This window comes from Branchiostoma floridae, unplaced genomic scaffold (assembly GCF_000003815.2).
Source record: "Branchiostoma floridae strain S238N-H82 unplaced genomic scaffold, Bfl_VNyyK Sc7u5tJ_1578, whole genome shotgun sequence".
NCBI classification, from domain to species: Eukaryota; Metazoa; Chordata; class Leptocardii; order Amphioxiformes; family Branchiostomatidae; genus Branchiostoma; species Branchiostoma floridae.
In genome coordinates this window covers 506,888-519,674 of record NW_023365773.1, presented here as the reverse complement: position 1 = coordinate 519,674, position 12,787 = coordinate 506,888, and the positions used below count along the sequence as shown (strand labels likewise).

Genomic DNA, 12,787 nt, shown 5'->3' with positions numbered 1-12,787 from the left:
TTTGCTTTGGACACGGATGTTAATGCCATCCATGTTAAGTAGAAAACACAGCAACATTTGTAACTTTGTCAGAGTTCTAGATTTGTAATTTGTCAGAGCTGAATCATACTGTAACAGAATGTATGTTTATTTGTATCTATTACTGTATATAAAATGCACATAACAATGTTTAGTTCAAGATCATTGAATTGCATACATTCCTTCATTACCACCGTTGTTATTATAAATGTATAGTATAATCCGTGTGATGTTAACGTAAAGCATAACTTTGTTATTCGCGATAAGAGCGTTCTTCGTGACTTCGAAAGGAACTTATCAAATTGTGATTCTGTCAAAGATACATACATTCTATAAGAGACAGTTCTTTTAGATCTATCTCTTGTGTTGTATATATACTGTACATATTTTATGTTACATTGTACATGTAGTTAAAGATCTATTAGATTAAATGTACATATTCGCTTAATTACCATAGTGTGTATGTTTTGTACAGGAATGAAAATAAATATTTTTGTAACGACATGTGCGTGTGCGATTTTATTAATGGACTAGTCTGGCTTTTTCATTGGTATCATATAGCTGAAGTGAGAAAATGAAATTTCGGAAAAATCCAAAAATGAATAAATTATGACAATATAGTTACCATTACACCCACCTTTGCACAGGTTAGTTACCCCAAACACCTTACAGCATTTTGAAAGGGAATTGATTATATTCATCGATAAACAGACATATAAACATTATTACGTTAACATATACATATTTCATATATTACGATTGAAATCATGATATGGCCACTATTTCGAAAACGACAATCTACAGGAAATGTACACGCATACACTTTTATTGGTGAATTGCGAGACAAACGTATAATATATTAACAAACATCCAGTTATGTTTTCAGCGAAATGTGTTAAGATATTGTTATAAGTGGTTCAAAATTGTCAAAGTTTCAAGTTCAAGGTAAATAAGCCTCAAAACTTCAAACCCCTTTGCGAGTCTTTCGCCATTTCCCCATTCCCGAAAAGACAAAAATTTGGCAATTTGACGGTCTCCTTCGCCACTTTTCATGATACGGCCGGGAACGGTACTGCAGATTAGGCTCTCATAGGGTATGTACTCTTACCTTCTAAAACGCGAGAATATTCCAGGCATTACACTTAAAGAAAGTGAACAATCGCACAAACCGGTCTGAAAATCTTCCCGTGCATGTAGAATTACTTGTAAGAGTTTTCACAACGCGCGTTGGTACAGAAAGGACCGATGTATAAGTGCGGGGGTGGAGCTCTCCTCACATCCTTCGAAGCGCCGCCTACATTCGTGTTTGCATCAAGTCTTGTCTGTTCTGAGTACTTTAAGGATACATTTAGTCATATTTGCTTTTCTTTGTACTTTTTAACACTGAAATCGGTCCACAATTATCGTTTTATAAAAAGCGGTTGTATCATAATTTCAAAGGTAATGTATCATAGAAGCAGAATCTAAACAACTGCAATGGTGTTTATGTCCGTTTATCAACCAACAGAATCAATTTCCTTTCAAAATGCTGTAAGGTGTTTAGGTTACTAAACAGTGCAACGGTGGATGATACGGAGCCTGGTAGAGGCTAGATGATACGGTAGCCACATCATCATGGTGTATTCAGTTCGATATGACTGTTAGGTAATGCATTTATATGTAGTTATTCTGTTGGGAAAATGTATTTCATATGTGATGTCTTGTGTAAACTATTTTTTGATGTAGCGGTACCATAGAAATATTTTACCATAGTACTTCGCAAGGTCACATCGGTGAATGATTGTGACGGGGTACTTTCTGTTTCAAGTCTGCGAAGCGGTACACTGGATTTCAAAGTTTTTCACTTGAGTGCCTTGCCATATTGTCCTTATCTTGGGGCAAATAATTAAAAACAAACATAATATTTGAAACATATCATAACATATCAGGCACCAACGCATCTTGTGCCCTGACAACGATTCTTACCATAAAACCAATGTTGAAATAAATTAGTCCCTTGAGTGCATTGTCCTTATCTTAGAGAAAATAGATTTAAAAAAACATAATATTTGAAACACCGGAATATAAGTAATATCGGCCATACTACCATGCATCGTGTGCTTCTGAACACGTTCCTTATCAATCGTTGAAAAGCTTTAGGTACCATGTGGCTAACACAGGATAGATTTCATAAGAGTTCACCCTCGATGGTTTTGGGGACCTTTATGAAAAAAGATATTGTTAGGATTCATCGGTAAAATTTGAGACCGTCTGGCTGCTGGCTGAATTCGAAATCGCATGGATTTGAGTTTCATTCTCTTCGCCAAGAAGAGTATGAGATTGCTGACTTGGGTCTGTATGTAGGTCAACAGCATATAACTCGAGAAATTGTGGATGGAACTTTGTGATTTTTGGTAGGTGTGTAGCAGTTGTCGAAAGGAATGCCAAGTTTGACAACGGTTTACCTGGCGTTCTCCTACGGTACTGCAGCGAGCTTGGTATGTTTTTTGCGGTTTGTTTTTGGCAGCATAAGTCAAAATCTAGCTGGGCGATTTTCACGAAACTTGGTAGGTGTGTAGCGGTTTTGGAGAGGAAGGTCAAGTGCGAAAATGGTTTACCTGGCTCTTACCTATGGTGCTGTAGCGGGATTTGTATGTAAGTGCGTTTGTCTGTATGCAAGATAACTCGAGAACCCTTGAATGGATCCTGATTATATTTGTTAGGAAGATTGGGGTTAGGAAAACAAAGGTCAAGTTCGATAATTGGCACCCTAGTGGCTGCCTAAGGTACTGCAGCAAAACTTTTAATTTTGGCACTTCGTGTTCTGGACATGCTGTGGTCATGATTTTTGAGTGGTAGATAGCCCTTGAAACAGAAAGTAAGTGCTGTGAGTTTGGACCCCCTAGCGGCTTTTTGGGGAACTGCAGGCACCGATTTCCGTTCAAACTTTGGACGAGGATAACTTGAGAACGTGTAAACAGATCATCAGGATTTTCGGTATGTAGATAGAATGAGTGATGACTTATACAATGTAATACCAATTATGCAAATCAGTAGCTAATTTGCATAATTAATGAGGAAAGTTCATAAATCCATGCCAACAGCATATAACTCAAGAAGCTGTGTATGGATTTTCATGATATTTAGTATTTAAGTAGCGGCTGCGGAAAGGAAGGTTGTGTTTGAAAATAGTTGACGTAGCATTTTTCGTTAGGACGGTAGCGGGCCGAGTGTGTGCGTCCTTTTGTTTGTGGAATGCATAACTCGAGAAGCCTTGAAAAAATCCTGATGATATTTGGTAGGTGGGTAGGGGTCAGGAAAACGAAGATAAATTATGATAGTGGGCCCCCTAGCGGCTTCCTAAGGTACTGCAGCAAAACTTATTAACAGAAATAAACTGTGCTCTATATATCTCATTTTGACCTATATCTATGGACACAGCTGTTATACAGATGGTTTGCTGGAGGACGCCCTTACACTGGGGAGAAAGTCTAAATTGACAAGCATGAAATTCTGATTGACCAGGGATGCTACCAGGTCATCTGTCAGGTCACAGTCTGGTTTTGGTAATGTTTGTGTGTTTGTGAGGAACACAGTTCATGCAGTCATTTGCTATTTAGTAATACATGAATAAGACCTTAAAGTCTTAAATAAAGGCATGATTATTTGGCGAAGAGATGGGTTCGTTGAACTCTAGTAATTATTCTCATATTGATTTGCTAAATTGTCTACTGTTAAACAACGTACGACTTAATATAATGCTGTCTTTAACCAGTATGTATTTGTAAGGTGCCCTGCCCTCCTACCTGAGTAACACTACCTCTGGCTATGTTCAATGTTCAAATCTTTTCAGGGGCAACACCACTCTACGATTTATTTATAGTTCGTGTGGCCTGTGTGTCGTACGTGAGTGAGTGGGAGGGCGGCACTTTCTAATGTTTACTTGAGGCAGGTGACTGACCAAAGTCCTAGTCGGGGTGATTTCCAATGACGCCATTCTAACACAGACTTTTGCCTTTACGCCGTTTCTTCGCGTCTTTTGTTACAGATAAACGGACTTCAATGTACAAAATCCCTGTTTAGTAAGTCTACTTAAGTTTGCAGGCATCAGTTGGTGCATATGTAGTAATGTTGTGGCCATGAGACTTTAAGAACTGCGTTTTTTTTACTTGATGTTGACCTTAGTACCCGCCTAGCCAGCCTGCGTTCCAACAGGAAATAAAAGTTTCCTTCAGGTAAGTCGTCTTTTCTTCCATATAAATCAGGTCTTTCTGGGCAAATGATGACTGTAATAGTTTATTTAGATCATAAGATATCCCTGGTCTACAAACATCTCTACTTTGTAAGGGAGATTGAAGCATTTTAACTACACCTGTCGTGAAGGGTGGGGAGGGGGGCGAAATTTCATAATGATAACATATTAAGCGTTTGTGTACAGTAACAGTTATGGATAGGGATCCACATTGTATTTTATAGCGACTTGACTTATCGATAACATGTATATGCGTAGATCTTGCAGTCTACTCCATTAACTTGTGGCAAAATGCATTGGTGTAATTAGCATGTAGTCAGCTTACGAGAAGAATTTCAATACTTAAAGCCTATAGTTTTAGATCTTTGTAATGGGGAGATATGAATAGGTAAGTATCTTTGCTTTACTTACGATAAGAAACTTCTTGATTGATACAGAGAAAAAAGCTCCCCTGTAAGCTCCCTTGTATGAAGACAGTCATAACAGGGCTGTGAACATAAAAGAAATATTTTTTCATCTGTCGATGGCACATTTTGTACAGAATTTGTCTTTTTTAATTCAGCTTGGATTGGGAAAAAAGTAGACATTGTGGCAAGGTGGCATATGGCATAATGTTCTGGGAAAGTTTCGCACCGCTTACCTGTAAGAAGGGGATTCCCCACATCCGGGCATTTGAATGACGTCATCTCCATAACATGTAGACTGTGCCGTTATCATTAGTTTACCTTGTGGAGTCCAGGATTGTGGGAGTTTCAGAAATGTAATATTTGCTCGGCACGTCCTCTACATGCAGGATTGTTTTGAACATGAAGGGAGGGGGGGGGGTTTATGGGTGTACTCACTTGAAGTAGTTATGCAGCTTTTGGTGGTCAGAGGTTATGGATTAGATTATTTAGAACTGACAAAACTGTGTGTACAATCAGATCAAACAATTAGAGAATCCATCGTTAGAAGTTGGTATTTCGTAAACGTATTTCCAAAAAGAAAATTCTGCAATTCTCTACATCTCTGTATTTCTAAAGGACGTCATTAAATCATGTAAAAATTCATTTTCACGGCACCACTATCAGTTACCTGTAGATTTTAGGATTGTGCCTATGGAGTTAATGATTATGATAGTTGCAGCAATGTAATATTTGTTCAAACTCTGCTTGCAGGGTTACAATTGAATGTTGGGAGGGACGCGTATTTTTGTTTGCACAATTCGCTTGAATTGTCAATAGTTTGGCATGCAGCTATGGGTGATCAAACGTTATGGAATAGATTACATTAGATTAGATTAGGTTATTTAGAACTAGCCAAAAGTGCATTTGTAATCGACTAATCAGTAAACCGGTCACTTTATCGCTGTAAATTGAAGAAAAAACTTAATCGCAATCTCAAAGGATAGTGAGGAAAGCTCCTGTCTACAGGTCTCCACATCCGGGCATTTCTAAATGACACCTTCTTCATAAAATGTAATGCCGTGGCTGTATCGATATGATGAATTGAGCTCTGTCATTAAAGCCGACTAGTCGAGGACTGTGTGAAATGCAAGAATGTAATATCTATCCTGGGATCTGTTTGCAGGTTTGTTTTTGGTAGACTGGTTTATGGAAGACTGGCACGAAATAAAAAGCAGTTTTGCAGCCGAGGATGCTGGATTGTGCAGGTTTACAATCACAGCAGCAACTTTTTATGCAAACACAAATTATTTGAACAAGAGGGGGGGCTGTAGTCCCATGCGAACGCCGCTGCCCTCAATCCAAGTTGTTTGCGTAAGGGTTCACCTGAAGCCTTAAGAATATCGATGCAGCTCCTGGCGTTACTAGGGTATAAACTATTTAGAACTGGTAAAACTTAATGTGCAGCATGCGGATTGAAAATTAATGAATTCATCGTGAAAAAAAATCGGAGTGTGTCATAGTAAGAAAAGATTCATTCTGCAATTCCCTGTATGATCCGGGTAGTTCTAAATGACGTCAGTCCCATGTTTTTACTTTACCGTAAGGATTGTTTCTTTGCAAGTTGCTAATCATGGGTGATGTAGTAATGTTATACTTGCTTGGGCTTGGCTTGAAGGATTGTATTTGAATGTTGATGTAATATTGGGAAGGGGTATCTATGTTTGCATAATAATTCACTTGAATTATCGATCGTCTGGCATGCAGTTGGGGGTGGTTAAAGGTGACGGATCAGATCATTTAGAACTGACTGTAATAACTGCACAATCGCTCAGTCCATCTGTCAATTTATAGCTAACGTATGGTGAGGAAATATCTGTATTTTGAAGAAGAAGTAATTATTTTCAATGCTAAAAAGTTATAACAGGCTTTATTCTGCCATACCTTCAATGATAAGGCCGTTGCTTTTGTTTTGTTTGTTGATGTCGCCATTAATTGTTTGCTGTACATCGACCTTTGTGGTCTCCGGATTCCTGTTTGCAAACAAGATAAACTATTTGGCACATGTATCCCTTTAAGCCCGTCGGAGGGTCAAAAGTTTATTTGGTAGTGTATAAAGCATGCTAGCATGTCTTTGTGTCATTGGCGTTTGATACATGATTTTTTAAATTCAATTAAGCCTTACGAAGAGTGTATTTAACTTTAAAACTTAGTCTCGTTACATAATGCTTATACTGATACCCAAATGATAAAGTAGGTTATGACATGTGCTTATAATGAAAATATTTCATGTTTCAGAAAGTTTTGTCCATTGAACCTTGACACCGTGGGACCAGCAAGGTCACCATGGCGGAGGAAGGGCAGGGCATGCGCAGTGCTGCTGGTAAATTTTTGATTCACTGATCTTTATTGATTTTTCTTGTAACATTGATGGGGTTGCAAAACGTGTGCAAACACCTTTACTTGCCAATGCAGACATGAACAAAACGTGATTTTTCCATAACAACAATTATTACCCGAATTTATATGAACATGACATTTTTTCATGACAATGTTACCCTGCAATTATGAATATTCACTCATCCAATCTTTATGCAGATGTTGTATACCTAGATGTCAAACCTTGATGTCATATACGTATTCAGCTATCGATTTATGAGAGACTTAATCCGTTTTACATTCAAGTCGACGTGCAGCAATGTTTCGACAAAGTCATCGCCGAAGTCAGTCACAAGTGGGATGACCTGGCCCGGAAACTGGGGTTCAATAGGAACGAAATAAATGTAATTGAGACATTGAAGCTTGACCAAGACCGCAGGTGCAGGGAGATGCTACACAGGTGGAGGAACAGGAAGGGAAGTGACGCTACTCTACAGGCTCTGAAGGAGGCTCTCATTGGTATTGAAGAACGGTGGATAGCAGAGAGCTTAGAAGGTGTGTTTATTTATTTATTCTCATATGTGTAGCCAAATGGAATAATGTGATTAACCATAGTTGAATCAGTCGATACTACTGGATATACCAGATTTTAATCAGACGTTTCAAACAGCGTCCGCTATTTTTCAACAGTAAATTAAAAATAAAAGTATACAAATCTTACCGAACAAATAAAGAATACTTCTTAACATTTGTGTACTTGTATCATATTATCCTGGATGACTAATCTTCACAAACGTAATGTGATTAGCCGTTAATCTATTACTTGAATTCTTTACAATTCTTTCATGCCCATCTATCAATATTCGTTGCAGTTCCATTTTTTTCTTAATTCATTAATGAGAAAACATTGGAAAGTCAAAATGCCAATCTAACCAACCTTGAAACCTTAACGACAGGTAAAAGTAAGTAAATAAAGAAGTAAGAGTATTATGATTACTTATTAGTCGTTGGCTCGTCTCTTGTCTTAGGCACGAAAAACAGGAAGAAAAGAAAGAGAAAAAGGAAAAGAGAGCATCCCAACAGAGAAGATTCATCAGAAGAGTCAACTTCGATGGGAAATGATCCTCATGTTGGTAAGTCTGTCGTTAGTCTCTTGTTTCATTGATAGACTCTATTGTCATTTCAATAAATACTGTTCAACTGTTTAAATGAAAGGGTTTGTCATGTAAGCTGCAAATTGTTCAATCATATAGAGTGCTGATCGATTTGATATATTTCTGTTTAGGTCCAGGACAGGGGTTGGACAACAGTTGCCTACAGCTGGTTGCCAGAGAAATCGCACCTTCCTGGTTAAAGTTTGCAGTAGAGCAGCTGGGCCTGACAGCGCAAGACGTGGTGAACATCCAACTCCAACATCCCAGCAGCCCCGAGCACCAGGCGTTCCAGGCCCTGGAGCTGTGGAGGGACAGGCGCTTCAGGAAGGCCTGTAGGGTCAAGCTGGCACAAGCTCTCAGGAGGGGAGGGTTTCAGCACACTGCAGGTGGGCAAAGTGAGATGTAGAAGTCTCAAACTTCTACCGCTGTTTTTAAGCGTTGATGACAAGTCAAGACATCAATAAGTTAACTAGTACCTTTGTACACTAACCTCGTGCTTATTTATCCAAATGGCTACGAATGTAATTGTTCAGCATCACTTGTATTTGCTACTTTCTGAAGTCAGAAGGGAAATGAGAGTGAACCCAATTTTGCTATTTCTACCATCAGACGAGCTTGACAGATACAAAGGTCAAGGCGTCACTACCAATGGGCTCAGCACAGAGGAGCCTGCATGCATTCCGAAACACAACCTTCAATTGAAAGGTATTTTGCTCGCTTTTCCCACCATACTCTTTGTAGGAATTATTGAAAGACATAACATAATATATCTATCACTGTTGTTAAAAATTAAGCATATTTAGAAAGATTTCCAAACCAATGCAACTGGACGCATGTGCAACCATTTCATGTCATATGATATCTCAATTAAAAAGTGTCCTTGTGTTGTTTTTTTAAATGATGCTCCCTATCTTGTACCAGGGCACCCTCATAAGAAGAGGAAGACCCAAGATCCATGCGGCTGTTCGGTTCATTTAAAACAGGAATCAAAACAGTCTAACCATGTACCATGTGCTGGTAAGTAATAAGCTTTTCATGCTCAATATGTATAAATACATACTTTGAACAATTCTGTAAGTTGTGGGGTGTATCGGTATGATTAGACAGTAACTATGACATCAAACATGTTAAAGACAATATGGGAAATTTTAGGAAAGGATAAATGCCCCCAACGATTGTCTTATTTTTTTCTCTCCACAGAATCAAATGGCACAATGGTGCAGGGAAGAGGAGTAAGCGGTGACGGAACACCATATCTGAATGGGTGGGATGGCAATGGCTGTGAGACAAACTCGACATCGTCATGGTCAAGTCAACACCATGAATCATCGAGTTCAACAAGTGGGGAAGAACCCGAGCCTAACAAAGGTGCGGTAGTTGAAAATATTGGAAAACAATTCTTTCTTTTATCTGATCATTGTAACGTTAAATCATCTACTGCATTGTTGTGCCCTTCATTTTGGTGTATGGGGTGGAAGCATATCGATATGTCCCTAAGCAATTGCCTATGACGTAATCCACAACGGTGCACAGGACTTTTGGAACCTGTTATGTTACTATGTTATTCACTGGTATCATTTATATTCTGCAGCAGTTCCTGTACCACAACAAGCAAGCATCAAGCAAGAAAGACACAGGAAAAGAAAAAAGAAGAATAGTCCTTTAGTTCAAGCTAAAAACACAGTATTGGGGAAAAGAATGAAGTCTGACTCGGACGAAAACGCCAGGTCTTTCCAAGGTAGCAGTACGCCACTCAGTTCAGTTCACTCATGAAATATATGTGTATCAAACATCCAGGTATTTGGTTTGGTTTGGTGTAATTTATTGAAATGTATTGGGGACATGTCACTTTATGTAATAAGGCAAATGTAACCCCCAATTAAAAGCAAGCGGCATTCCGACCAGGCCTGTGTAGTTACATGTACTTAGATAAAGGTTGAAAATTTACTAGTATAGTTAGTTTTTTGAATGAATGTGACCATCACTAATGTAGGTCAAAGTTCATTGCATTTTAGAAGATCTAAAAAGTATTTGGCATAGACGGTTTAAAATTAAACATTTGTTTAACAGGCATTCTTTATGTTTCCCCACAGAGTCCACTAGCTTGAGAAAGCCTCCCCCAAAAGCGGTAAATACAAAGATGGAAAATAACACTGAAGATAAAGACAGTATTTATCATTCCATTGTTAAAATGTGTGAAGAAGCCTTTGATGATAAGGCTTACATAAATTTGGACGAATTTGCTAAAACTGTTCAAGACTTGGAGTCGTTCACCGCTATTGTTATCAAAACTGAGGAGAAAAAAAGGGCCAAATTGTCAGATCAGGTAAAATTGGAAATTAGGAACCGTGTTGATGACAAAGTTGCTGAAGTTGGCTCTGAAATCTGGAAAAGTAACCTCTTTGATAAAGATGACAGATCTACATTGCATAAATTGGTGGACTGCTTTGAAAGATTTGAGGCTGCTCTTAGAAAAGCAGAGCTGGGGTGTGTCCTCTGCCATCTTGACTTCCCCGATGTCGGCTGCTACAACACATTTTGGCAAGGCTGTAGGGACGGGAGCCTATCCGACACCCTGACCCGGGAACTGATCACAGACGACATTAGGGCAGCAGAGGGAGGAGCAGACTTGTACATACATGTCCGAGTCTTGGACTCTGCTACAGAGGACGGAGACTTCTCAGACCAGGGTATGTCGTAGATAATCTTCCAATGTCATCTTTTAATATGATATCATTTGTATAACTTTAAAGGATTTTCAAAAAGGACAATGGACCCTGTTTGATTTTAGAATTGAGTAGACAGTAACTGTAGCAATTTTAAACTTTAAAAAGGAGAAATATAAAAAAAAGCACTTAATGCGTTTTTTCTGCAATAATATGTGGAGCTTTCTGATATTCCTTACCTTCTACACAAAAAGCAGAGTGAACAAATACTCGTTACATATGTATGGTTATATAAGATTATTGGATACGTAAAAATGCTTGAAATCATGTGCAATGACACGACTCCTTTGACTCTCCCCAGACCCGAGTGGCACAACAGACAGAGGTGCCCCACATCCTGGTCCATCTCGGGAACATTCAGGACAGGGTCCTCCTGCACCAGGCAGTAGTAACCATGGTGACGACACGCCTTCTGGTTACCATGGTGATGGCACAGGTGGGCGGCAGGTGTCGGGTGGTGATGACGTCATCCAGGTGAAGCAGGAGCCAGCTGAACAGGTGGCGTCCTGCTGCATGATGGGAACAGCAAAATCAGGTAATCAGTGTATAGAAATCATTTTGATGATCTCAGGATGAGCTTTGCAGCTATAAAATGTGCTTCAGAACATTGACATTTTGACATAATACTAGTTTGTCTTGTCTGATGACATTCCTGCATTTGTAATTTGTATATTTGACAACTTATATTTGATATTAAACTTAGCTATTTTAACTTCTCTATTCTATGATACAGAAACGGACACTGATGGACTGGAAGTGAAGGAGGAATCAGGTATATAGTCATGTCTAATTTGAATCGAACAAAAATGGTATATTAGGACAGTTTCATCGATAGTAGCTGTTTGTATAGTATATAGACGATATATTCGAAACAAAGTAATAAACGCAGTAGTTATAATTAAAATGCACCCAAAATAATGATAAACTATAATGTTATTATATTTTTCAAAATTGATATCAGTTATCTAAGCATTCCCAGCCTGTGAACAATGGTCATATATACACCTGTTATGCATGATTTACAGAACTAGACAGACAGTTTGCCGCCATTGCTGACCATCTGAGTTCCATGTGGGAGAGGCTGGCTTCATCTCTCGGCTTCAACACTGACTACATCCGGGACCTGACAGTCAGACTGCCCCCCTCCCTCCGTCCGCACCAGCTGATCTGTGATTGGATGGAGAGGAACCTTGCTGACGTCACGCTGGAACAGCTGGTGCAGGCCCTGAGGGATGCTGGGATACACGAAGTCGCAGGTAATTGTAATTAACAGTCCTTCTCTTGTTAAAATGACCAGTCCGGTATGTTTTGTAGTAGAACTAGATGATTGGCCAATGTCTTTTTTCTTTCCAAGGTTTTTATTTCACCACACCTGACGCTTTGTTCTTTATATGTAGACGCAGCAGATTCTGGTCAGCTGTTTTTGACAGAAGCAGATTTGGAGGCCGCAAAAGGGAAGCCAGATGGCGATATAGATACAGGCAGGGCTGATGGTAAGTGTTTTAGCGCAGTGGTTAACAATACAACTTTAAAATATGCATTGCAAGGTTTGGAGTTTGATACAATATATGCCTAATGTGAAGTGGTAAAATATGACAATGTGTAATACTATGTGGAACCCACACTGGAATCAGATGGTAGTAATATCGACTGCATATTTTGGTCTTGATCCCAGGTGAGGACAGTTCCAATGACAGATCATCACACGATAGCCAAACGTCAGCGTTGGCATCAGATGGTAGTCATGGCAACATGGAGGGAGAGCCCATGTCTGAGGAAGATGACAGCAGCAGATCTTCGAATTCTGGTGAATATAACAAACCTATTAATCACTCTGCAGATCTAAGGTTAGTTAAGGGTTAATGCCCCGCCCCGAGGTGTATATGGTGAGATAAT

General features: G+C 39.1%; 1 protein-coding gene across 1 annotated transcript in view; it reads left to right on the top strand.

Moving 5' to 3' along the window:
- LOC118408375 overlaps positions 1-12,787 on the top strand; it is a 72,677-nt gene that overhangs the window by 52,214 nt on the left and 7,676 nt on the right. The window contains exons 5-6 of the mRNA XM_035809139.1: positions 12,289-12,384; positions 12,567-12,698. Coding sequence (XP_035665032.1) covers positions 12,289-12,384; positions 12,567-12,698 — 228 coding nt within the window. The remainder of the gene's footprint in view (positions 1-12,288; positions 12,385-12,566; positions 12,699-12,787) is intronic.